At 47.7% G+C, this 27,754-nt stretch overlaps 1 protein-coding gene across 1 annotated transcript in view; it reads right to left on the bottom strand.

Moving 5' to 3' along the window:
- Positions 1 to 26,899, bottom strand: part of LOC126538322 (phospholipid-transporting ATPase ABCA3-like) — a 29,236-nt gene extending 2,337 nt beyond the window's left edge. The window contains exons 1-10 of the mRNA XM_072286881.1: positions 26,706 to 26,899; positions 23,186 to 23,238; positions 19,952 to 20,220; positions 18,735 to 18,922; positions 17,297 to 17,457; positions 15,203 to 15,499; positions 9,649 to 9,927; positions 7,406 to 7,703; positions 4,343 to 4,526; positions 2,625 to 2,815 (exon numbers count right to left, since the gene is read on the bottom strand). Of these exons, the coding sequence (XP_072142982.1) occupies positions 2,625 to 2,815; positions 4,343 to 4,526; positions 7,406 to 7,703; positions 9,649 to 9,927; positions 15,203 to 15,499; positions 17,297 to 17,457; positions 18,735 to 18,922; positions 19,952 to 20,220; positions 23,186 to 23,238; positions 26,706 to 26,899 (2,114 nt within the window). The remainder of the gene's footprint in view (positions 1 to 2,624; positions 2,816 to 4,342; positions 4,527 to 7,405; positions 7,704 to 9,648; positions 9,928 to 15,202; positions 15,500 to 17,296; positions 17,458 to 18,734; positions 18,923 to 19,951; positions 20,221 to 23,185; positions 23,239 to 26,705) is intronic.
- Positions 26,900 to 27,754: the final 855 nt, after the last annotated feature.

Below are 27,754 nucleotides of genomic sequence, written 5' to 3'. Positions count from 1 at the left end.
AACTCGGCCCCTTCACCTGGCCACCGTCACGAAGGCGTGCCTTGCGATGTTGCGGGAACCACACTCGATCTCGCGTGCCTCTCTCAACGTGAGACCGTTTGGTCTTCATTCCAGAGATATAACCTATGACTTCGTATTCAACGAGGTTCAGGTGCTGTGTCTCTCGGAAACGTGGGCGGACATATATATAGTCGCCGAAGTGACCGGCTACGTTGGCATAACGGCCGCGAAACGAAGTCACAACCAATCTGCCAGAGTCGCCATCTACGCAAGAAAAGAAGCGTGCGTGACCGCGTACACGCTTAAGTCTGACCCCGTCGACTGCGGCGATGTGGGTGCCGTGAAAACCCGCGATAGAATCGTCTTTTTCATCGTGTACATTTCGTCGGGCACTTTCAAGGCCGACGTAGAGCGGTTCATGCGAACGCAAGTCGCGGTGTTGGCGAGAGATAACACTACGCCTTTCGTCAACGTGGGGGCTTTAACGTCGACATTTCAAAACAGGAAAACAAGTGGCTCGTAGATTTTGTCTTGGAAGAGTTCGTACTAAAGTGTTACACAGAAAAGAAACTACCAACCACCATCCACGACTCGTGTGTCGACCTAACGTTGGCGAAGAACGCGGCAACTGTCAAAACCGAGAACCTCAGTGCATGCCAGAGCGATCATAAAGCCGTCGTGAATGTCGTTGTGCAATAAATGGTCATACACTGCATTTTACGGCGTACTCATTTCATTCGTTAGACTAGAATAGGTTAAGTGGATGGTAACAGCTTCGCTGGCAATCCACCTTCGCAGAGTGGATTGGGTCTTCAAATTTTTTTACCTCTCGAGTACTTCGTACAATTTACGTCGGAAAAAAAAATTACAGCGTCTCTTAAGGTCTCCCTTAAGAGGTGAACGGTGAAAAGCTACTCTTCCATTCGCCTCTTTCTTTTGGCCTCTTCTCTTTGTCTTCTATCTTTTTGTCAATACTGCTCGTTACTAAGCATATTTAGTCATTTGTAATCTACTGTGGTCAATACAAGCCGTAGTTAGGCATGTTGGTCATGTCATAGTCATTAGTAGTCATTAAAAATCATTGCAGTCATTATTAGTCAATACTGGTCATTACTAAGCATTTTAGTCGTTTCTAATCAATTGTAGTCTTTACAAGTTGTCGTTAGAAACATTGGTCATTTCATAGTCATTACTCGTCATTACAAGTCATTTCAGTCATTATTAGTCATTACTGCTCACTAGTAAGCATTTCTAGTGATTTCTTATCAACCGTGGTCATAAGCCGTCGTTGGACATATTGGTCATTTCGTAGTCATCAGTAGTCATTACAAGTCATTAGTAGTCATTATTTATTTATTTATTTATTTACAGGATACTGCCGGCCTTAGTCTTGGGCCTTGGGCAGGAGTGGACAGTGCAATATACAGATGTACAAAACAAAGAACATCAAAAATCATTACAAGAATTCAACACATTGCAATAGACATATTCCCTCAGACATCACCCATCAGACATCCACCCGTTCGTAGCAATTGCTACGAACGGTGGATGTCTGATTATCCCTTTATTGATTAGACATATTCCCTGATCCACACGAGCCGTACAGAGCATTCCAACGAAAAATCTTTACAAAATTTCAATATACTTAAGAATACGGATATTCGTTGAACCGCACGAGCTGTAAAGAGCATATTGATAACAACGCGATATTTATAACAAGGAGTCGCATTCATACTGGTATGCTGAAAGATATCGCGCATGCTCGGTTGGTTGAGCAGCAAAAATCTACAAATAATGATAAACAAGCGAAAGAAGCACTTGGGTATAATATAAATCAAAAACAAAAAAAGTACATTTGTACATGCATACACATACGTACATATACATATGCATACGCATACATATAATACCACGTCTAAATGCTGCTCAGCACGTTGTAGAATGACTGGACGGTCGGGCATTCCACTGTAATGGCGGAGAGCGCCTTCCACTCACCCATCGTCCGAGAAAAAAACGTGTTTTTAAATACGTTTGTTCTGCAAGAAAATTATTTTTTTTCGGATGATTAGATCGTCTTGCACGCCTGGTAACTAAAGTAATATACATAACCTTATCTATTCCCAGCATATAATGTTAAAGTAAATACATGTATTCCAGTCGGTCCCTATACCGCCTTAATTTTAATGTTTCCAGGTTGGTTTTGTTAATAAGAACAGTCGGAGATACGTGCCAGCTATAACAGTTGACTACGAATCTAACATATTTTCTTTGAATGTTTTCCAAGTGTGTAATGTTCTTCAGGGTGTACGGGTCCCATACCACCGAGGCGTATTCAAGAATTGGTCTAATTATTAGTCATTACTAGTCATTATTAACCCCTACCAATCGTTATTATAACATTATAATTCACTAGCTGTCACCATCAATCATTTCTCGTTCTTTAATCTGTCTTTAATCTGACTTCATATGGCATGATGACGTTCCCGCGGACCCTCCGGCGGTCAGGTCTGCTGTCACAAACTTCACCGTGAGCCTAGAAGGGCTTTCGCCCTAATAAAAACGTTAGCGTGGCAGCTAAGCGCCAGGCCTTCAGTCTATAACGTGCACGACCAACGGTGCAGTACCTGTACGATCCACACGGCAGCCTAGCTACGTCCTCGTCAATGCCAACGACGCGTAGCAGGCTGCTCACGATAAGTTCGACGGTGGCCAGGGGTATGCCGCGCAAGTTGGCCATCAGCCGCAGGAACTCGGAGCCCGTCAGCTGCTCGAGCAGGCCGCCCGACTGGAGGCAGTAGCCCACGCCTGACTGCCACTGTGCGGGAGATAAATCGTTTAGCCTTTTTACATTGGCGTGGCACAGAGGAGAACAATACACGTGTGCTGTTTCGCGCTGACATTATTCCGACGTGCAGTGCCAGTCCGCCCAAACAACTACCTTGGATAGGAAATTAGAGCTCGTGTTGCCGACGTTTTCGTTGAAACAGAACCATGTGAATTAATCATAATGGCATTGCAAGGACGTACTTTTTTTTTCTAAGCACTGTCTGTTTTGAGTGTCCTAGCATTGTATGTGGTCCAGAAGGCTATAGGCTCGATTAAATGTCAATGTTTCTAAATCTAGGCAAGCTTACACAGCTGGTTAAAAGCGACTTAACTGTGGCCTTTATAACTAGAGTGCATGGTCACACCTAGCGCTGCGTTGGGCTTTGTGAACCAAGAGTACGAGCAATGATTTAAGGCACGTTGATGGCGAAGTATAACCCACGTATAATATATACGTTCGCATCTCGATACAACCATGGAGGGGGCACGGCGATTCGTTATAAAATCGACAAGAAAGCTTCGCATATGCATGCTAATTGAAGAAGTTATGAATTTATTGAATCCCGTGCCTGTTTCCTAATGATCAGGCGTCGATGCAAACTGGGTGGAGAGGCATGCTCGCTTAAACCTATCCGGTGTGCGGTTAGTGTTATCTCTTTTATATTCATGGTAAGGAAATCACAATTGTGCGTTTTGTCTTGTGTTGAGCCCCTTGTATACGTAAAGGCTTTCCACAGTTTCTTAACGTGCGTTCAATAATTTCCGCAAGCAAGCTCGAAGGCCATGTAGTATCAACAAGGTGCCAGTAAGTGTAACGTAGTTCTGTGGCCTCCAGTGGTTCGCCGGTATAACAAGCGCCGCGGACGTACAATCTCATTTTTTCCAAATTAAAAACAAATGTAACAAAGATGCTGCATTCGAGCTTTTTTGTTTCAACACTTAGCATCACATTATCTGCTCGAAGGGAGTAGGAGGGGGTGTGATAATGATGTAATAGCACCCTTAAACAGGCTATTAAAAGGGTGGTCCCCAGCATGAGAGGGAACACGGTCTCTGCATTCGAGAAACAGTCAACGCGAAAATATAATTGCCGAGTAATTTTACTTCTCAGGAGGTGACTAACAACACTCGGTGTCCTTGAATGAAAACCTGTGGCCATATTTTTGTAATGTACCATTTTATTTTTTATTGTTATTGCTTTGTCGTCTGCCACGCCAAGTGATAATGGCGTCATTGTGGCACCGAGACTATGTAGAAGAGAGAAAAAACGAACAATTGCAATGATTCTTTGTAAAAGAAGGGCCAAGATCACGAAGCTTTTTTTGTTCGTAAGAGTTCGCTGGCGTTGGCCGGCCGTCTTTGCTTATAATACGTATAGCATAAGAATTGGCTTAACTTTTCTCTTAAGAACGATTCTGACGTAAGAGGTGTTTCTCGGGCACCGGATTGCAGCTGCTGCTTCTCGTGTTGTCCCACCCCACGTACACTCGCAGGTGCCGTCCTGCCGTATAAGTACCTTCCTGGGATTTTGTGACATGCAGAGGCCGCTAATGTATGCGTCTCCGCTGGTGGGCCGCAGCAGAGCAGCCAGCATCTCCAACGTGGTCGTCTTTCCAGCGCCATTCAGACCCAGCAGGCCGAGACACTCGGTGGTGCGCAGAGCAAGTGACACGCTGCGCACCGCTTCGGTCGTGCCGTACCTGCGCAAGAACCGCCGACGTGACAATTGGCTAGGAAGGGTGCGGCAGGGTGGCCGAGCTGCCATAAGCGGTGTCCGTAAACATGGGCGATCCTGACGTGTTTCAAGCTCCAGAAACCCCGTCTGTCGCTTGCAACGCTCTAAACAGATCAGATCTTGTTACTCCCGTGGAGCTGTCGATGGATACCTGATTTTGACACCACCTATTCATTGTAGGAACTGTCGAAGTTCGTAAGGTGGAAATTTACTGACAAGCAGAGGACGTCAGATGACCAGGCGGCTAGAATATGGCAGGGCGAAGTCGAATTTGTGAACAACTCGAAGCAATGGCAAGAGTTTGACACAATAGTTCTGGGGAAACCCGCTAGACGCCAGGTCAGCTCATATGGCAGAGCTGCTGCCACGGAAAGGCGGTGGTCTCGGGTTCAAGTCCCGGCCCAGGACGAATTTTTCTTCAACTGCGAGGCTTTTCTTTCGAGGAACGCGTATGGGTTTCCTTTGTAGCGATTCCTACGATTGGGTGAATGTGTCATTTTCCTTTCCCTGAGTTTATTCGAAGCACTGCTCTTCGCAGAGCCTGGAGGAGCTGTGACCTCCTTGCTGCGAGCGTGACTGATTTCCGGCTATGTTCTGGTCACTTAAGCTGCACTGACACGACGGATCAAATTCTGAGTATGAGCATCACACCAGTTACTGCCGCCCAATTACGTCGCACACAAGCACAAAGCAAATAAGCTGCTGGCAGTGCAATTTGTTGCGGCTCAGCCACGTCATTCTCGTCCGGGTCATTTGGTTCCATCGTGTCAATCCAGCTTAACCTGCTGCAGCTTTACTTAGCGTTGAGGCGGAATACTTTCGCTTTCCCAGAAGCATTGTGTGTGCGCGGTCCTTCGGCTTCTCTACAACAAGAGCAGTACTGATGCGTTTCCTTTCCTGGCTTCCGCTTGCCCTGGTGGGCTGACGGACGGTAGTATTCGGCAAGCTGCATCTACCTCTAGTTCTTGTCTGAAGTGGGCTCCCAACGCCATGCAGTTGGAGCATGGTGCGAGCCATTCAATTGTACTGTGAGTCGGGTGTATTCGCTGCACAAAGCAGGGTGGCACAGCGGAGGCCTGGCAGTCAGGAAGTAATCCTAAGAGCTTTCCTACAGCTCTCTGGTGTGAATGGCATAACTTTGTGCTACAGCCGTTCGCACGCTGAGTGACAAGCCAGGAATGTAGCTGCAAGCATCCCATAAAGAGAACATATTTCTACATGTGCCACCGAATTGCCTTTTCCAAGTTTATCCCTCTTCCTAATTATGATTATATCCGTGCCCCGCCTTTGCCATGAGCAAGTGCGTCTTTGTAGTGAAAGTCCTGCCCCGCCAGGGAGCTTTGTGTTCGTGAAATAGGGGGCGGTACCTATCGCAAAGGTGTCAACGAGGTCATTCAACCTTTCGTGGTGCATATTCACGGCCATGGCGCGCAATCACACAATGAAGTAGGGAGCCCCTATACGTACCCTAACTCCAGCGCTTGAGCGCGTGCATGTATGCGGGCACCCTACATAGAGGGGATGGTGGTTAAGGGTGGTGCGAAGTGACGATTTGAATTTATCAGGCAGATGTACCTCCTGGACCTGTTCATCTCAACCGTATGTGCTGCAAGTGCTCTTCGGCCTTTACATTTGGTGATTTGGGCTCTTCGTCCTGCAAGCATCGGTTGCTGAAAAACTAGGGCTGGAAACACTGAGATGTTTACTAAACAACTGGGATACGTCTTTCAAGCTTCGGTGAAAATACTAAGTGAACTAGTTGTGGAAAGGCGAAGGCATGGCCGACATGCGCGCCACGTTTTTTTTTCAAGAGAAGCCTCCCCTGTATTCTTGTCTTTTCACTTGCTATGGACAAGTGCGCCGGGGACTGAAGAGTGGACAAGTTGCCCGATAAAGCCTTGCTCAGTGTCGCAAAACACTTGCTATACAATATCAAAGTCACTAGCATATAAATTCTTAACCTAGTGGAGAAGAGATTAATGTGCCGATATGGAATAAGCTCTCGATAGAAAGTCTTGAGATGAGGGACCCAAGTGGCATGCGCACCCAAGAATCCAAAGTTTTCTTTGTGTTCTGCTGGGACCCAAGCGGAAAGCAAGACTCTTGCGGCCACTAATCAAAAGCAGCTATGTAAAGCCTGTAAGGTGTGTGTGCGATGACGTGAAAAATGCCAAGCATTTTGCGTTTAGCTTTTGCGCTGCCATACTAGACTCGACATTTGAATATACATCTGCATTGAAGAAAATATTCGATTTTGCTTATTCAGCTCGAAGAATTCCTGAACGACGGGTGCTTAAAAGTTTTCACTGGCAGTCATGGTGATGCAAAAGGCGAAAAGGTATTACTAGACAACTAGTATTGCTATTGCATTTTGCAGCGATAAAAGAAGATAATAAATCTTCTGAATAATCAAATTATCTGCAAAATATCATTACGAGAACTTCAAGTTTCCTGAGGCTTTTGTGGGCGCTAAGAAAACTGAGCCGGTCGCAATCATACAGATGCCTCCTGCCCGCGGTGTCTGCTCTCATAGTCCCCGCCTCACACTTGGGACGACAAATGATACCACAGACCAATCAACCAGCTAACACAATCACGTAAGAGTAGGCCGCGCACCACGTGACTGTTGCGACTTGACTCTTTTCTCGTAGCACGACTCAGTGTGCATTTACTCACTTCTTTCAATAGGTGAAGCGCCAATTTAGTGACGGCACACAAGAACAAATACAGACAAGACAATGCGCCTTGTCCTGTCTCTATTTCTTCTTGTGTGCCGTCACGATTGGCGCTTCACCTATTGAAAGCTATGCACCAACTAGCCCCACAACGTGTTTTACTACTCACTTCTTCTCGAGGCCCCTGGCGGCCATGACGACGCTTGTGAACTTTCCGTTGGCGACCACCGCGTCCGCCAGCTTCCGCTCTTCTCGCACCTCTTCGTCGGCAGCGGTGGCCTCGGCGCCCTGTCCTGCGGGAGCAGGAGGTCGCGGCGACCAGAGGAAGCGGCCGGAGTCCAACCGGTCGAGCAGCACGAACAGCATCACGCCCTCCACCAGCATGATGAGCAGCTCGGGCAGGATGCCACTGCTGTGCAACCCGAACGGGCTCAGCGGCTCCCAGTCCGTGTTGTTGGCCAGCTCCACTTTCAGTGCAAAGCGGGGAAGAGACGGAAATCTTCTTCGTCCTCTCACCGGCCTACGCAATGCTAGCAAAAGGCACGAAGCCCTTCCCTCCCAGCGTTTAAACTCTTACCGCGTGTGAGTCGTCCGCGTCCTAATCCTGCAAGATCCCTAGTATAAATACAGCTTTTAATCACCTGCTGTCTTCGATGCCATTTCTCGTATCATGGCACACATTTTGCTGCTGAAATATATGCCACATGTTATCTCTCAGAGATGTTGCCTGACTTACCCAAATTAAGTTCTCCAGGATTGCAAGTATCTAAGTAATTATTTATATTGATTTATTTATAGCGCATGTGCCTCGACTAGGGCAAATATATAAGGGGCACGTGAGCGAAGGAAATACGGCTGAGGTGACTGATAGTTTTCTTTTAATTGTGACGTCAATAATGACGTATACAATGTCAGTAGCCCGACTGTTCTCTTCCCCTGCTGTTTAGACAAATAAGGTAATTAAATAGGCAGAAACATGAGAAACTGGCTGGGTATATACGTGTTGACGTCGTCGAATGCACTGGGAACAGCGACCAGCAGAAAATAGAAGAGGCACAAGCCGTGGGATCGCACTTAATTGTTGTAAAACGATAGGCTGCCGAAAGAAGATAGGCTGCAGATTTCACTCCGTCAAGTAGAGTGCTTTAAGTTCCCCATGGATTTAGGAACCTCGAACAGTCTTCGTGCGCCAATATTTAAGGGGCCACGAAAGTCTTTGTATTATCAGACGCCCATGTTAACGGAAGGGATATAGATAGCTGATAATAAATAACTGGTGAGCCTCCAAAGCCACTATGCAAAAAGAAGTAAATGAAACAGCACTCTAGCCAAAAGGTAAAAAGCGATATCAGAATTGCATGGTAAAACGTGTTATATGAACTCTTAAATTATTCAACAGCTGTTGCTTGACGACTCAGTGAAGATCCGTGCTTTATCCCATAAGAACACATTTGACCTAGATTGCTCGAAAATTCTTCATTGTCGTGGAAGTGACTGAAAAAAAAAGAAGATGTGCTAAAGTATTCAGGCACTCATTACCTGCATGATGTGCGAGGTTGGTTATTCTGGATACCGGGCAGTGTTCACCTGATTACTAGCCTCTCCAGTTAGTAAATCTCTTCGGTAAGTGTTTTTCTGGTTATTTGTGAATTCCCATGAACGCTGGCGTATCTGTTTAGGCCTACAGAAATACGATTCCAATCAAAGCGTAACGAGTATGAACGCTGCCGAAGCATAATTATTCTTCTGTTCAGCTACATTTTTTCTGATTGAGCATCGATCGAGCTATTCTATAAGCGAACCTACGTTCTCAACTTGTAGTGAATTGTCAGTTCAAAACGCAACAATTGGAATACACTGCGAGAGTGTGTTGAAGTGGCCAAGTTCGTGCGGCTCTGAAAGGCGAAGCTATAAGAGCGCAAAAAACAGAAATGAAGTCGAGAAACAGCGCTGTCCTTGTTATTTTCCCCTACTTCGTCCTGTGCGAGAAACAAGCCTGGCGAAAGGTCTGCTCGCAATCTGCAGTTGTAAGCGCGACTTCGGGTGTTCGTCTGTGCCAATCGTTTCTGCAAACTTTAGAGCTGTACCATTTACGAGGGCGAGTAAATACTCGCAAGTCGCGACAGGATTCAGAGCTGTACCGGTTGTTACAAGATCGAAAATAAAAAACAAACGCATTCGACGAATAAGACCGCACGGGGAGATACTGAAGCAAGGAGTTAAGTTTAATGCCGGAGGTTATATACAACTGCAATTTCCTATCACGAAATTTCAGTCGTTCGCTCCAGCCTCGTCGGGTCGTATTCTCGCTTGTGCACTCTGTGTTTTTCCTTGATCTTTTATTTTCTTCTTTTCTTTCATTGAATTAGACTCTGCGTCGCGGGCTACATCACGTTCCGCACAGGGACCCACTGTGGCAGCAGTGGTAGATGCCGGTTCCCAGGAAGCGGTAGCTGGGGTCGCGGCTACACACGTGCCGCAGCAGGCTGCTGCCAGCGAGCAGCGTGTTGCGCCGGTTCAGGCAGTCCTGGTTCTCTGCGTCCAACTCCAGCGCCTTGGTCAGGGCGCGCGGGAAGGCGAACGCCGGCACCAGCGCCAGCACGTACTCGTAGACGCCGTGCTTGACGAGGTCCTCGCCCCGGTGTCGCCGATCCGCGAACCGGATCAGCCCGTTGGACATGAGCGCTGTGCCTGCCGGTGGACAACCAGCCTGCTATCGACGCGTACGCTGCGAGGCTTGAATGCAGCCGCGTTATACAGGCATACATGTTGCCTGTATGGCTCACTGGAGGCGCACTCTGTTATAGGAAAATATTTTTCCTGTTTACACGAACGAGCTGGTGGACTTCCGTGGCCAATGCACGGAAGGTCCGTGGTCCAACTAAACGGACTGTCTGCCGTCCGTAGACAACGAGCCAACGGACACATTGCGATGCAATTTGAAGCTAACTGGCGTTTGAAACTTGTTATTCCACGCAGGCATGCATAGACAAAATGACTATATTCCATTTAGATAAGTATGATGCTTTCTAGAATATCTACTTATGCTCTATATATAAAAGGTAGTGGAAGTTTCCTTCTGTAAGAGTAATGTAAAGTTGGACATGAAGCTTCATGAAGCAGAAAATCCGGCAAGCGTCCGGCGATAACACTCGATGTCAAGAAAACCCACGTGACCAAGTGATGACATCGTATTGCCGGCGCTGGAGCTGCTGCGTCTCGCACTGCGACATCACACGGTGAACAGCCATGGCGTCGGACGGACGCCGTGGCCCACACACAAAAATATTGACTTTGCCCAATTCGAAAGTTTACCCACGTTCAAAATGGACCTGACCCATTCTGGAAATTTACTTGACCCATCCCAAAAATGTTGGTCACCCATAGCCAAAATTGGCTTTGCCCAATTTGAAAATTTAGTTAACCCACGGACAATACCAACCAGGCCCACTCCTAAAATAAATGGACCCACCCCTAAAATATGACTGGCCCACGCTCAAATTTGACTTCGCTCAATTTGAGCGCGCATTTAATGTACGTAAGTGCCTCGGTAAGTTTTCGTTCTCTCCGCCCTGCAATCTTAGTAGTGTGCTAGCTTACCGGCTGAAGGCGAAGAATGTGGCAACCTCATGTGTGCTTTTACCCCTTATAGTATTTTATGGTATTTACAGTGATATGTTTATAGAGCTGTTGCCTTCGTGCAACAACTTCCTTCGGGAATAGGCATTTGTGCGGGTGCAGAAATTGCCTGTTTGCGAACTTCTCCGACCCTGGTGGTTTGTTCCGACCTTGTCATTCTTGCCGCCAACGCTTATCAGATAACATGGGAAAAGTTTTCTGATTACTTACCCCACCGATTAAGATGCCTTCGTGTAGGCGTGGACAAACATGTTGTAAGTGACTGAGTGAGCGCTCATCGCAACAGCGAATTCCTGTACTAATATGTTTAAGAGAACGCACTGAAAAACTTCATTTGCGTCTCTATACAATGCACCTGTTCCCCTACAGGGCTCATGCTATAAGATTATTTTTAAGTTTGTTCGTTCTGATAGCTGAGAACGGTGCATGTGTAAGTTGACTTTCAAAACAGCCATGCTTTATTATTCAGTGCTTGAGAGAGCTATGACGCTTTATTGATTCATCAAAGTTTAGCACAATGTCAAGGCTCCATACACTCGTGGTTTGTTTTTTGCATTCATAAGGAGCAGACATTTTCTTAACGTTAATGGTAATGAGATTACAATCCGACATTTATTTATGTAGAATAATTTGTTTTCTGCTTTTTATATATTGCTGTTCATTTCCCATTGTGGTATTAAACTAGTTAAGCGACTTTCGATAAAGTAATTATCAGACATAGGCGCCTGTTTTTACACTTGTTCGTAGGTTTATTGGCTCACACCTAAATCAATAACCGCTGCGTTAGTGATATCTTAACACGATACGGCTTCTTTGTGTTTGCGGTAGTAACGTTACTATTAGTGCTTTATGCGCTTGTTATTGGATCTTGGTGTAGAGACGACGACAACATCAACAACAACAAACGTAGCACTTTGTATGAATCCAACGAACACAAGATTGCTCACCAATAATCGTAAAGCTCAGCGCAATCAAAGAAAAAGCTCCGGGCTGAGTCCTGGCAAAGAGCGACACCATGTAGGCGATAGGCAGCGCGACGACGGAGAACACGAGAACGGCCGCAACCAGCGCCACTGCAACAAACGTTGGAAGTTTTCTTTAAATGATTTCATTAAAAACTACAAAGAAAATCCGCAAGGATATAGTAATAAAGCTTTGCGAATCCTCTAGAAAAATGATTGGTTGAACGCGATAGATTTCAAAGATCCCTGACTGCTTGTCACGCTTCCTGGCAAACGTAGCCATCTTGTGGTTGCAAGGAACCGAACGGGCCACGTCACTCAGAAAACGGGTTGGCGTTTGTGTCTTTCGCTAACAATATTCTGTTTTCTGGTATATTCAAATAAACCTCCAATGCTATCGTGCCTTTAGGTTGTGTTTAGGTCCTACTTTACGATTTTGCTGACCTATTTTACTTTGAGGGATTCAATTAGTTCAGCAACGCGTCTGCACCACATGGAGGGCCTGCGTGGTTGTGGTTCGGGATGATTTTTCGCCGAGCGATGTCCCACGCCAACATCAGATTTCTTGCGAAATGCGGTATAAAGAACTCCGCGGACGCACGCGATAAATATAGCAACCACGCATATTTAATGCCTCCACGCTGTGTTGGTAATTAGGCGAGACAGTCGCAAAATATACCAAGATTTTAGCCATCGCAAGGTTAAACATCTTTTTGGAGTAAATTCGACTGTGTTAGTGACTTTTCTGCCAGTCATTTAACATGTCCGGCAGCATTGTCAGAGTGACTGCTTCGTCGATTATCAAAGAAATCAACTGCAGACGCTGTTAAGTTGCGAGGCTATCGGTGAGCGCACACAGCGATAGTGAATCTGGATATAAATATTGTTGCTAGAAACTGCCCATATGCCGAAAACCTCGCAATTTATACAGCGTATATATATATATATATATATATATATATATATATATATATATATATATATATATATATATATGGAGGGAGAGAGAGAGAGAGAGATAATTAAATGATACGGAATTGGCGCCAATATATTGTCATCGCAAGATTCCTCGAGGGCCCTTGCCCGAGTTCGATGCGCCTCACCACAATTTTATTTACACGGTGTATATACACCTACACTTGTCCACACTTCTAAGACGAGCTGAAGAGCTGAGTACCTGACCATCTGAATGGATCAAACTTCCTCAAAGAGAGCGAAATCTGGAGACGTCATGCCGTTTTCGGAAAACCGAGTTATTTCGCCTTTTTTGCATTTCGACCACAGACTAGACACCGCCAGAGGACGCTTAAAGGTAGAATATGATAAGTATGACGTCTAGGAAGAACTAAACAATAAAAGCGTAATACACTAAAGTTCCAGTAAGTCATCACTGTCGTCATGATAAACACTTACCGACTATTCGCGTGTAAGTGCATTTTTTATGTCTGCGACTTCGCGACCTAGTTCAAATAAACGGTAGCACTGTCTGCGCATATCAGATGTTATTAGCGGCTACACTAATAAAAAAAAATGCCTATCTCTGTTTAAGTCGAGGACATCCTAGTTGAATATCTATCTGGGATTTCTGAGGTAAAATCTACCGGAAGAGTGGCGTGAAAAAATTATTTCATCGTGACGTCAATGTTATTAAAGACAAAGCTGTCCGAGGAGTTATTGCCATTTGAGTATAAGGCGGACCAATTACGGTAGAATCCTTTGAAAGAAACACCGCCAAATGAAGGCATAATGGCGCAGTAAAAATTTATTGTGATTTTTACTCGGTGAGCGATTAGACGGGGAAATGGCCTAAATTAATTGAGCTATATAAATGTTTCCATGGGGAAGCAGCTGAGCAAGAAATCCACTGTTCGCCAGTGGTGCCTTCTGACCTTTAGGTAAGCCAGAAATCTATTAGATTTAGCGAAAGTCCACTAAATTGACAACCGTCACTGCGACACGGACGTGAAAGTCATGAAGAGGGATTTCGATCGGTAGCAATCTTCAGGTTATGTTTCAGCTTTATTCCATAGCCTTAGATACTGTCCTCGACATGGGCTAATCTTCACCCTGTGTCGATGTGTGTACACTCAAACACGAGCTTAGGTAGTCGAGATAAGCCTAGTGAACTTGCCGGGACAAAGAGGGAAGCAGGGCTAAGTAGTCGAGCAACTGAAACTTGTAGCAAGGGTTAAAGTTTTAAAGAGAAGATTACTTGTGCCCCCCCCACCTCCCACCGCTTGATCACACCTCATGTAAGGCGACACGCCCTCCTAGGATATCACAGAATTATCATATGGTGATGATATAATGATAGGTAATATGTTTAAAGTGCGTTGAGAAAGGGTATGCGGATGAATCGGTGTCTCTAGTGGCAGCAATAATGCACCCTTCGTCGCACCGCTTTAACAGGCGCTGCCGCTTCTGCGCATGTAATTCACGAACTCAGAAAAAGAAATCCTGCACAAGACAGGTGGATCCTTACGTAGAATACAACTTTCAGTGATGGCCCACTCCTGACGACAGGGGATGTTATGCATGTTAGCGTACTTACAAAGAGTCCTCACACGCCTGCGAGCAAAAATATCTAAGCGAAAAGTTGCCGACCGAGTACCAAAGTTGCAGCGACCATTGGTATCGAGCGGGACGCTGTTGCGGTAACCAGCGGAGAGTGCTCTTGCAGTTTCTGACGGTGTGCATGCAAAACGTCTTTAGGCTTTCATGAGCCTTGAGAAGACTGCTAACGACAACATTCGAAGACAGCATAGAATTTTTTCTAAGGTTTCACTCTCCGCTGATGTGGCTCGATGTATGAATATTTACACAGGTGTACTAAAGAGGTGCCGAATTTTTTTTTTTTTTTGAGGAATACAAAATCGAACAAGTCAATGTAAAGTGCGCCCCACTATTAAAAACGAACGCCTTATATTAGGCTTATTTTTCTGGTGCGATAGTGGCAGTAAAGGCTCAAGATATATCAATGCATCCCACCGGTCTTTAGAATGGTTCCAGCACCACCAACTAACAGTGGTGCATTCCAAAATCTCGCGATTATACTCATGCCAGGAAGAAAAAAATGCGCACGTGCTCTACACTCATCTGTTCTCTTTATGACTTGAGCTTCGCAACACGAGGACACCATGGACCATGGGAAAACAAGGCGACAAGATACAGCGCTGACTTACGACAGACTTTTTTTTTTCAATAGCGCAACAAAAAATACCTGGAAGTAAGACATTATCGCAATAAATATAAACTCAAAAGCTTTGTGTCAGCCAAAGGCGGTGAAATTGTCACGCTCAAACCATCCAAGTATCCGCGGTGCCGGAAGCGAGGTTAAAAGTCCGCCTCCGTGCCTACAGACTCACTCGACGTCTCAGTGGTGACCGCGTAGTAGAAGGCGTGGAGGACTCCCATGAGCGCCCACACGATGAGGTACGTCTGCAGGTCGAAAATGTAGTTGGCGATCCAGAAGGTGCGTCCGGACATGCCGGTCATCATCTGGATGTCCTTGGCACGGCTCACGCGCTCGGCCGTCGGGAACAGCGCGAACGCGGCCACCAGGAGACCCGCGGCCAGCGGCAGGAACAGGGCACGCGCGGCCGTCGTGATCGCGCTGGCCGAGGACAGCGCCGACACCACGAGCTCCAGGCTGCCCAAGGTGCCTGCGTGAGCGTGTAGAGGACGAGTGGGCAGCAGCGCGGGTCGGCGACCTACTCGGCTTAATTATTAACGTGCAGTTTACCGTTCTAGTTCCATTATATTTTTCCGGTCCACTTGCTTCAGGACGCTGTTATTAACGCGAATTGGTAATCATGTGCTGTCGACACACTTTCATGCAGAGCTGTAAATCGTGTACTTCCTGTGGTAAATGTTGGGCTAGATTGATAGATTTCATGCGTCCGACAAGCGTTTTACCTCGTCACCCCCAGAGCAAGAACTGCTCCTGCGACTGCATTTCCACGAAATATGAGAGTCGTATCTTCAGCGTATGCACCACATTTGGTTATACACAAAAACAGTACTAAATCATTAAGATATAAAGAACTTTGTTTCTTGTATTGTAGGAGCGTTAAAGAGAAGACTTGCGGGATTTATGCAATTTTTTCATTTGATGAAAAACCTGTGTTTGACTCGTATTACGGCCAATAAATTAATTCTTTTCTGTCTTACGGTGCTAAAGCTTCCCCTCGTATTGCATTTGGGACTTCACTTTTTCATCTGTGGCAAAAAGGGAACGCATAGTTTCGCCCAATAAGATACTTCGGTGAAAAATAATACTTCCCTTCACGAAAAAGAGACCAGCTGTCTTCCGTGACTTCCGTGAAAAATAATACTTCTATTCACGAAGAAGCGACCAGCTGTCGCGGCTCACTCAAAGTTCGCACCCGCCGCAGATTACATCCATGATACGGCTAGTGGGCCGCGTATGCGTTCATGCCCATGGACTGGCATGCACAACCACGGCCTGGCTAGAGGTAGAGGCGCCAAGAACAGCGATCAACTCTCCCCCCCCCCCCCTTTTTTTTTTTTGATCGAGTCAAGGCGTGCCATGTGAATACAAAGAGGTCGAAACTATTTACGACGGGGCCAGCTGATACGCTTGCATTATTGAAAAGTGTGCAGTTAAAGACGGGACCAGGGTAAAAGACCGACAACCACGTCCGCAGGCTAGCAACTGATTTATTGGCAACGAAGAATCGTAAAATATGTATACTTGTAGTGTCTCTTACATTGACTATCTGATAAGTTTTGAAAAGGAGGAAGTAAAGCGACAATGAAACCAATAATATTTAATCATTCGCGGTTACAGCGGCTGCGAAGGCACGCAAATCATGTGTCTGTTATTGATAGCTGTCTGTCTGTGTGTGTGTGTGATAATTTTATTTGGAATCCGGTGATTGGGAGGCCCGGGCCTGGGGCCGCCTAGATGGCAACTGGGAGCTGCTGCTCCCGTGTGGCCTTCATGGCTCGCTGGATGGCCCAAAGTTGGTTTTGCAGTTATGAGCTGAGCAGCATCGCCGACCACCGCGCCCTTAGATTTTCCGGGGAGACTGTCATTTTATTTTGATATATTTCACATCCCCACAACATGTGTTGACGGGTGGCTCTAACAGACGTGATAGTTGGAGTAAGATTTTTATATTATAATGCTTGGAGACATGCGTCAACCAGGCGTTACTAACGTAGAACTTGTGCAACTGTCAGGCGAGTTATTGACAATCCCGGTGTTGGCTGCTTTATTTTCTTCATTTCAAAATTTATCAGGTGCTTTTATGTGGAATTTGTCTGCGAGAAAAAAAATATGGTAAACAAAATGTTGCGTTTCATTTCAATGACCAAGTTGCGAGTTCGCGCTCGTTCTTATCGGTCTTCCTACGCTGGTTCCATTCTTAATGGCGCATTTTTGAAAGAATGCGCAGGTAATCCGCGGTTGTGAGAGAAGGTGGCGAGCGTCAAACCTTGGACCACGGAGTCTGACGAGGAGATCAGCGCGGCGGGCACCAATCCCGGCGTCACTTCCTTGCTGCTTTCGGTCAAGTTGCGCAGCAGGGCCGTGTGCACCATGCTCATGGCGATGGCCTTGCCGCCTCGCAGGTACTGGTTGAACCAGGCCTCCACACTGCGAACCCGCCGCGCGCCGTGCACTGTCCGTCACACGCACCGACGCAGACGTGCGATAGAGACGCTAGATACGACAACGCCCAATTACAAAGTGCACAATTTCTGCCAGCGCGGTCCTCAATGCTGCAGTTTTCACCAAAGAAAAATGACCGAACGCAGGCGCTACTGAGGCTTCCAGTGAATGGATATACATATATTCTTCAGCATTGAGTGGACTTTCCCCAATCCGGGATGTCCATACCATATAATACAATAGCCGTTGTGCTAAGTGCAAAAAGTTCAATTTCTTGCCTACATTTACCTTTATGACAGTGCTGTGTGAACTGAGGCACTAAGTTGATGTAGGCGCGGTGCCTACGACCTTACGGTATGTGCGCATCGCGCCGCCACACAGGCATTCGTCTTACGCTGCACTATCTAGCTGGCTTCTCTTGCTGATGAAGAAAATGCGAAAGAAGAAAAAAAAAGTAACAAGGCGGCTACATGCTAAATCCGTGAAGGAGGTCACCTCGCGTGTATGGCTCGCAAGCGTTTCCTACAAATGAATACGAATTACTGCAGTAAACGGATTCTGCGATCCTTACGCTACTATGAAAATGAAAGTTAGTGCATGGATTTGCCTAGTCTTCGTCTTGTGGCTTCAGACATCCTTGCGACGTTGCCTAATGCGCTTTTGCCTTCCCAAATATAAGTTATCTTTCTGGTTGCTAAGTGCACGAAGGTTGTTGCATACGGCGCACATGTAAAGCACTGCGAACTGTTAAACTTGAAACACAATGTTTTGCTGAAAATGATCGAAGTGCAATGTCACCAGACGAAGCTTTAAAGAATAGGTGTATCTTCACATCACGCTGCATGAGCCACCATACTTCACCTTCGAACCCTTTGACCTACTAGCGGCAGAGCTGTCTTATTTTTTTTTTTTTTTTGGAAATGCTGCGGGGCAAGCCAGTCTGATGTGTCCTGCCTGTAGGGCTCGCAAGCGCATGGCGTTGCGCGCACAGCGCGCGTTTGCCGCTGCACGAGACCTGCGCGGTTATGTCAGTTGTCGGTGAGCCTTCTAGTGTTTTTCCAAGAGTTTACAAGAATAATTATACACTTGCTTCACCGGAGTTCTCTCGGAACATTCCTCTGACACCGTTTCTCATTTTTTTCTTTCTTCACTGAGTCGCGACACAGTCTTCACATACGCGCAGCGAGGAGTCGTATTCATCTCGGATCGCTTCACGCGAGAAGCTATAGCACAGAACGTGAAACCAGCGGCACCGCACGCACGTGCCGTTGTCGTCGAACACAGCCCCGACGAGCAGCTGCTGCGAGTAGGCGACGAAATCCTGGCTCGCCAGAAACAGCAGCCGCTCCTGCGCATCGAGGAAGGTGGTGACCGTGGCGCCCTGCTGCTCGACGAGAGCGCGATAGGCGGCCGCCGGTATGACCTGGTCGCGACCGAACTGCACGAACGCCTGCACGAAGACGCACGCGGGCGTTGAAAACGCAGCCTACGCAAATCGCACATCGAACACAAGTCGTCATTCGATACACAATTAAGAGCCAAAAAGTCTTTAAGAGCCAAAAAGCTAAAAAAAGGATTTAAATGTCCGACGTCGTGTTTAGCAGCGCAACGTTATAGCCGCTGACCCAATGCGGTGCGTAAAGTTTTTCCTAGCACATCTCCGATCTCCGAAACGTGGAATGGCCTCAGTATATCCTAGTCGACCAACGCGCGTACATAGGCTGTACTCTATGCTGTAGTTCAGGCGTTTTTTTTTCCTTTCGTGGCCATATTTTATGTTGCGTTTATACATTTCCAAGCCTCAATCAAGCCATAAAGGCAGGCCTACTTTGAAACGAAACAACACATTCAAATCGTTTTTGACGTGCTCGTGTTTGGATTTGTCCAATGGATATACTGAAGCCCGATTCGTCCAGCGAAGATGGAGAACAAAGTTGATGAAACTGTCATTGCATTCCTATGGTTTAATTTATGCTTAGGTGATAAAAAATACTGCAAGCCCAACGGCCACGACGCACGTGCGGGGAAATGGCTGTATTAGATCATCAACGCCGAATAAACGTAGTAAAATCAAGTCGGCAGACAGGAGACTCGTGATTTTCGTCAGTGGAAGATAGGACAGCGTCAGCTATTGTTTTTCTAGCCAGTAATTGCACAATTGATAAGGATAATCACAATGTGAAGGGATGGTCGCGCAGTCCGCACGAGACGCATAACGGGTCGCTTATTAGTATGTCGCAGAATAGGTGTCGCTGATTACAACGTAGCCGAAGTTGGCAGGTGACATTAGGTGACGATAGAAATTTTAGGGGCCGTATGACGATTTTGCGTCACGAATAGGGCGCAGATGCCCACCAGTCGGAGTTATGAAACAGTTTTTTTTCAATCGCAGCTTCATATATCGCTATTAGTATTTAACTTTATAATTCAGCGATCAGCTTTTTTTTTTGCCCAGTAGAACACGTGTTGTCCAACTCGCCTCGGGGGAGTCGATTTCGTCGAGTTCCGCACCGGCCAGCGTCAAGGGCACCAGGACGCGGTCGGTGAACAACGGTGTGACTCCGTGCAATGCAGACTTCTCGAAGAGCAGCAGCACCCAGAAGACGGCGAAGGGCGCGGCCCACATAAGCGCCAGCGTGGTCCAGCTTCGCGACAGGCACATGGCACGCTTGGACAGCAGCGCCGCCAGCGTACGCGTAAACTCGGGTCGAACGTAGACCAACGAGCTGGCCGTGGTGACGTCGTCGTCTGAAAATCGAGACCGACAGGGTGTGGCAACGGCGTGTTCTTGGCCTCTTACGCGGTAAAGAAATCAATAAGATGAACTCTACACCAATAGCTGTTATGGGATCACACTCCTATAGACGTTTTGATGTCCGCTTGCATGTATTGTTGGAATCCTAGACTTCTAAAAAAGTTGCACTGAAGATGAATAGCCGGAGTACTGACGGAGTGACAGACAGACTGACCGATTAAGACTGACCGATATGGGATCACACTCCTATAGACGTTTTGATGTCCGCTTGCATGTGTTGTTGGAATCCTAGACTTCTAAAAAAGTTGCACTGAAGATGAATAGCCGGAGTACTGACGGAGTGACAGACAGACTGACCGATTAAGACTGACCGATATGGGATCACACTCCTATAGACGTTTTGATGTCCGCTTGCATGTGTTGTTGGAATCCTAGACTTCTAAAAAAGTTGCACTGAAGATGAATAGCCGGAGTACTGACGGAGTGACAGACAGACTGACCGATTAACCGACCGACCGACCGACCGACCGACCGACCGACCGACCGACCGACCGACCGACCGACCGACCGACCGACCGACCGACCGACCGACCGACCGACCGACCGACCGACCGACCGACCGACCGACCGACCGACCGACCGACCGACCGACCGACCGACCGACCGACCGACCGACCGACCGACCGACCGACCGACCGACCGACCGACCGACCGACCGACCGACCGACCGACCGACCGACCGACCGACCGACCGACCGACCGACCGACCGACCGACCGACCGACCGACCGACCGACCGACCGACCGACCGACCGACCGACCGACCGACCGACCGACCGACCGACCGACCGACCGACCGACCGACCGACCGACCGACCGACCGACCGACCGACCGACCGACCGACCGACCGACCGACCGACCGACCGACCGACCGACCGACCGACCGACCGACCGACCGACCGACCGACCGACCGACCGACCGACCGACCGACCGACCGACCGACCGACCGACCGACCGACCGACCGACCGACCGACCGACCGACCGACCGACCGACCGACCGACCGACCGACCGACCGACCGACCGACCGACCGACCGACCGACCGACCGACCGACCGACCGACCGACCGACCGACCGACCGACCGACCGACCGACCGACCGACCGACCGACCGACCGACCGACCGACCGACCGACCGACCGACCGACCGACCGACCGACCGACCGACCGACCGACCGACCGACCGACCGACCGACCGACCGACCGACCGACCGACCGACCGACCGACCGACCGACCGACCGACCGACCGACCGACCGACCGACCGACCGACCGACCGACCGACCGACCGACCGACCGACCGACCGACCGACCGACCGACCGACCGACCGACCGACCGACCGACCGACCGACCGACCGACCGACCGACCGACCGACCGACCGACCGACCGACCGACCGACCGACCGACCGACCGACCGACCGACCGACCGACCGACCGACCGACCGACCGACCGACCGACCGACCGACCGACCGACCGACCGACCGACCGACCGACCGACCGACCGACCGACCGACCGACCGACCGACCGACCGACCGACCGACCGACCGACCGACCGACCGACCGACCGACCGACCGACCGACCGACCGACCGACCGACCGACCGACCGACCGACCGACCGACCGACCGACCGACCGACCGACCGACCGACCGACCGACCGACCGACCGACCGACCGACCGGCCGGCCGGCCGGCCGACCGGCCGACCGACCGACCGACCGACCGACCGACCGACCGACCGACCGACCGACCGACCGACCGACCGACCGACCGACTGACTGACTGACTGACTGACTGACTGACTGACGTCCTGACTGCGTGACTGACTGCCTGATTGAGTGATTCACCGTCTCACTGACTGACTTATCTGACCTGCCTTCCGGACTGACTGACTACTTGCCTGACTGGTTTAATAACCAACTGGTTTATTGTGTTTTTCACTGGTCGATTTGGAGCTGCTGCCGAAATCCTGGAGCAAGTAGTCGGATTTCAGCAATACGAATCTGCCAGCAAATAGAAAGAATGCCCCTGAGTGGATCATACCCGAAGACTGCGCGCACATGTCACAGAAACCAACCACTGCTATGTGCACTTCCATGCCCGCCAGTGTCGCTGTCCCATTGCGAGCGGAAGTGACGTATGCTTCTCGTCTTATTTATGCCCGAATCGGTGCTTCGGCAACGGAGCAAGTGAGGGCGATCCAGCGCGGAGCCAGTTGATTGAAATACGTACCAGCGAAATACTGATTCCTCGCTGTCGAGCAAGAAATACTTTTCCAGGTAACACCCTTAGTGAATTGCTGACCTGTTTGGTCTGACTGACTGACTGATTGGCGTTATTGCTTACTGGCCTGATTGAATTAACCAGGCCTGACTGGCCTCGTTGATTGGCTTGCCTGACTGGCTGAATGGCATACCTGCGTGCTTTCGGGCTGAGTTTGTCCAAGTGCAGCAGCATGATTATAGAAGTGCCGTAGTGGACGGTTCCGAGAAAATTTTGACCAGTGTGGGCTGTTGGCATGCACCGAACTATCAATATAGCTACATTATTCTTGCATTTGGTGCTCGTTCAAATTCCCAGTCGCCAGAGCCAACAGTCAATCTTCTTATTTTGCTCTTGTGAGCAAAATGAGATTACAACTGACACGGTGTCACCATGCCATGTAGATTTAAAGATGTCACTGTGACGCCTAGACTGGTGGCCTCAATGAGTTTGTTTCATATGAGCGGTTTGACGTGTCTTTTACGAGGTAATATATGGCTAGTAAGCGTGAGTGATCGACCTGGCTACGAGATGGTCAGTACTTCTTTTTACCATCGTTTCGAAAAAGTTGGCCTTGATATTTGACGCGCGTGTAAGACATCCTTGAAATGACTGAAAAAAATGACAATTCTTGCCTTTGTTCAACCATGCGCCCCGCTCATGTTCAGACAGCTCGCTGAGGTTGATCCTGAGAGAGATTCAGAAAGAAATAGAAAGCAACATAGCCTTTTGAACTAACCCACCAAGTTCAATGCATTCTACAGCACCACACAAAATACTTTGCGATTGTGCACTGATTTCAAAATATACTTGATCGTAGTTCTTTCGGTACCTTGTTTAGTAATGATGTCGTTAAACTTTAAATGCCGCCTATACTTCATTTTGTCGTTTTACTGTTGTTATGATACACTTTACGGTGTTTTATTTTGCCTTGTTTGCACTAATCAAGTTTATTTTTCTTGATACTTCCTTGACTCAATGCCCTGAATGGGGTCTGTAAGGCAATTTCTAAAAATAACTTGAGCGCTACCAACGTATTCTTTGACCCGATGCAGCCATTTGTTGTGGCATATAGCCGGGAAACCATAGGTTAGCTAAGCGAAGCTACTTCAGAAATTCTGACGGCTTATGTTTCAGTTAACGTTGCATGACGCAAGCTATGTGCACTGAACTTGTGCCCATCCGCTCATAGAATTATTAAATTTGATGTAAGAATTTCTGGGCAGGCAGGCAGCGTGCGTTCGACTGAAATATCATGGACATCAGCCAAGCTTATGAGGCTAGCCATTTCGTCACACTGCAATTAATGTTTCACTGGAGAAATCGGTGCCAAAGCCGTGGTCGCAACAATGCCAGATATTTACATTCAGCGGCAAGGCCCAGGGAAATAATTCTAACATCGAGAAACTAACAACAAATGCTCCGCTGTAAGCGTTGACCTTGCGTGTGATGCGAAATGCTTAGACAGAGGGTTGCTGGTTACTCGTCTGCCTCAGTCTGGGTGAAAGGGACATGGCTTAAATGTACTTGTCGATGTTGCGTAGAAAAACCGCAATGGGTAGATTTTTTTTCTGCCGGCGGGCTTCCTTCGTATATAAAAGAGAAAACGTAGACAGCAGCTATATAAACACTGTTTTAGTGTTTTTATCTACATATTTTTTACAGTGCAGTGCCTTCAGCTTCAACATTTTCGCTACCTTCTTTCTTGTTTCGCTGGACAAGCTGTATGTTACTTTATCCGGCTTCGGTGTGTCGAACACTTCGGGCGCTGGCTTGTCATATTTCATTGGACTTACAGTATTCGCGACAACTCTGCTTTAAAGCACTTTCTTGCAAGGCAGTGTTTTATTTCGCTTTGAAATCATGTTGGAAATAAAGACTACGGAAAGATTATTGTCACTCGAGCGTCGACCGCATGGCGTGTCACCGGCCTTGCAGCGGCAAAGGCTTCGGGATCGGCGACAGCATGCGTGGGCGTGCAAGGTGATTTCCAGGTCAAGTACCATTTGCTGCCCTGTTCGCTTCGGAGTGCCCCTTGCTTGTACAAGGTCACTGACACTCTGTGCGGTCGACACTCTCGTGACAATAATAAGTACTGGGATGATTGTACAAAAAAAAACATTGTTACAATTTCCTCCTTTATTTAGCGTTATCGTTTTTAGGTACTCTTCAAAGCGCATCTTTATCCGTCAAGTGCTTTAATACGGGAGGGAAATCATGGTGATAGTGAAAGAGCTGGGCAGTGCCAAATGTGACAGTTACTTATTGAACGCAGAAATTAGTACGAGGCTTTTGAACTTTGTTCAAGAAGTTTAGAATGGTAAATTCGCAAAGCTGTTTGAGGACTACAGTGTTCCAGTACTGAACAAAGCTTCATCTGCTGGAAATTCTGCGAGTAGAGTGGTAAAATCTATCCTGATGCCAGTTACTCATATTGACCATGTTAAGCTAATCAAAGGGCAACACGTTTAGAAGCCAATATAGGCGAGTTTCGAATACATGTTCTCGAATACTTAATCTACGTATTTGGACATGTTTAGACGACAAGAATGCAACTACGAGAATTCATTAGGCCTTTAGTAAGAGAACCCTCGATAGTACAAATATGTAAGTGTGTATAGTTTTGTGCTCCACAACCACGTGGCAACTGATCCTAAACAACTTCAACTTCCCCGCGAAGGGTAGCTCAAGCTATATGACTTAGCACAGCAGCTGCACCGACGTGCTATGTGCGTGGGACGAATCGTGAGAGAGAGAGATGCCCATCATTAGTAGCGGACATTGTGTTGGGGCGTTAAGGGTTGAGCTACACGGATAGTATAGACAGGCGTTGGCAGGAAGGTTTTAGCGTTAAGTCATTAACATGGGGCGAACTGGCCCCTGGTAATGACTTGCGTATGTAGGCAACTGTATTCGTGAGGGGGATAACTGCTTTCTTTGGAAGGGTTAACATAGCTCATCGGCACACAACGGGGTAGGATAACAATGGGCGCACAAAGTAGAATGAGGGCAGTCGGAACATTCCAAATTAGGGTTATGCGGTATATTGACAAAGGAGGGGTTTCTATGTTCTTTAATGACTACAGTCGATAGCCCCCCCCCCCCCCCCCCCGTCCACTCACAATCTATTGAATGTTTTGAGTATTTTCAATGTAGAGAATATCTTATTCGGAAACCAGCTAGGTGAATGAAGAGCCACAAAAAGGTTGTTCCACCATGCGCTTCACGTGCCGGGGCGCTTCGAGTTGCCGATCGATTAGCCCTCGCTCTGCGATCGGCTACTCCGCTGGTTAGCACAGACGATAAAACAAACGCCCTGTGAAAGCCGGGCCATCCCGCCTGGGTTGTGGCCGGTACTAGTACGAATTTCGCTGTCTTTGTGAGAAACTCCGTACGTGCTTTCCTAGTTTTGCGCTACACTAAGGTGGATTGGAATTCGCTTGCGTCTCTCTTAGTACCTTACGCACGACTTCACTCCCCTCATAGTAGGGGGAGGGGAGGGAGAGTGATTTGCATAGACGCTGCCAACGAAAGCAGTGGTTGACCTGAGAAAAAAGAAATACAAGTTGCTTTGCCGGAACGTTGGATCCACACGTCCCATGTTCGACCGTTGTAGATGGCTCGTATAGGCGCCACTTTTATATTGTTCAGAAATTGAATAGAAAATTGATTTGTAGACGGTCCTCCAGGTCTCTGTCGAGATTAACAACCTGATGGAACAACTGAAACGTAACATTAAAGGAATATTCAGACGCTGCACCTTGCACATCCGTCAACACGAAGGGCTTAACAATATATTCTCCGAGTTGTGTCCTGTATTTATCTCGTCTTCCTGTATATTGAGGTACTTGCACTGATATGGCTCAGTTGTGTATATCTGTTGTAGTACTTAACTGAAGTGTGACACGTTTTACACTTAAATCTCAAAGCCAAGCTTATTGCTATGCCAACTGCAGCCGAGAACGTGGCCCAGAGAAGGATCGTATGCGTGTGCTGCGGGTATGAGTTTCCAGCGACAGCTCTGGTGTGTACCCGAAAGTGACGGCAGATGGAATACTTCAGAGTTATCCGTGATTGAGTAACCCCTGTGATAACGCTCTAGCTGCACCCTAGTCACAGCGGTGGTTTGAAAGTAGGCATTTCACCGCAGCGCACCTGACGAACAGCTCTTCCAAGGTGGTGGCCGTAACTGAGATGGTGCCGATCCCAAAGGAACGAGATGCCCGCTCGAGTTGGGCGAACATGACGTCAAAGCCCTCGGTGCCAACCACATTCAGATCGATGTCCACTTCGTCTGGTCGCACGGCCTTCACCTGAGCCGCGGGTGCCGTGTTCTTGATTATCTTCATCACTTCCACCAAGTTGAACGGCGCCTGGCTCTTGCTAATGATGAGCTGGTAGCCCGGACCTAGTATCGTCAATGCATCGTACACGAGTAGAGTCACATCAACAAAAAAGAAAGCGCGGAGTCTTGCTGTTGCTAGTACTACTTATCCGTGCACTTTCGCGGCACTCACGACGTGAGTAAGCCTCTTGGCGGGCGTTATTGCGATTTCTGGTGCTTTACAGTTTTATATCAGACGCGCGCAATCAATTGCATACCTTATCGTGTAAGCTCGCGTCTACATCGTTGCCGTAGAAAGCAATACCACGTAAATTTCGTGAGAACTGTGTGTTACGCACTTTCTATCTCGGCTGACGGCGTCGGAGAGGTAAGATTGGTTTCAGATAAGACAGTAGAGTAAATTTAGGAGGTAATTAAAGAAAGTAAGGCTCGCAAGGGGAAAAAGGTATTGAGACCTGGTGATTATTATGTCGGTTTGCCTCATTAATCCTGTCGACAACAGAGAGAGTACTTCTTCGAAAACATACTTGATTGCAGTGGTATATTGATTTTAGCTTCTGCTTCGAGCTATCTCTATATCTTTGCGCTTTTTGTGACATAGCAAATTGTTCATACCACTTTGAGAAAAACAAACTGTCACCTATACAGTCTGTATTGCGCGTGTCTATTTTCTGTGTCAGCACCGTGATGCCTGAGGAAGCTTGGGAAAATGTCAAGAGAAATTAGAAAAGTTATAGAATAATGAAATAGAAAAGCGTTCATCACTTTAACAATTGAATTCATTAGTAGATCAGTTACAGCTGCTTCTCTATGACTCTCAGATGGCACATTGTGGTCATCGGTGATGCAGTTCTTTGAT

The sequence above is a fragment of the Dermacentor andersoni genome, chromosome 3 (genome assembly GCF_023375885.2).
Source record: "Dermacentor andersoni chromosome 3, qqDerAnde1_hic_scaffold, whole genome shotgun sequence".
NCBI lineage: Eukaryota > Metazoa > Arthropoda > Arachnida > Ixodida > Ixodidae > Dermacentor > Dermacentor andersoni.
Note: the sequence above shows the minus strand (reverse complement) of the source record. Positions and strands in the feature narration are given on the sequence as shown.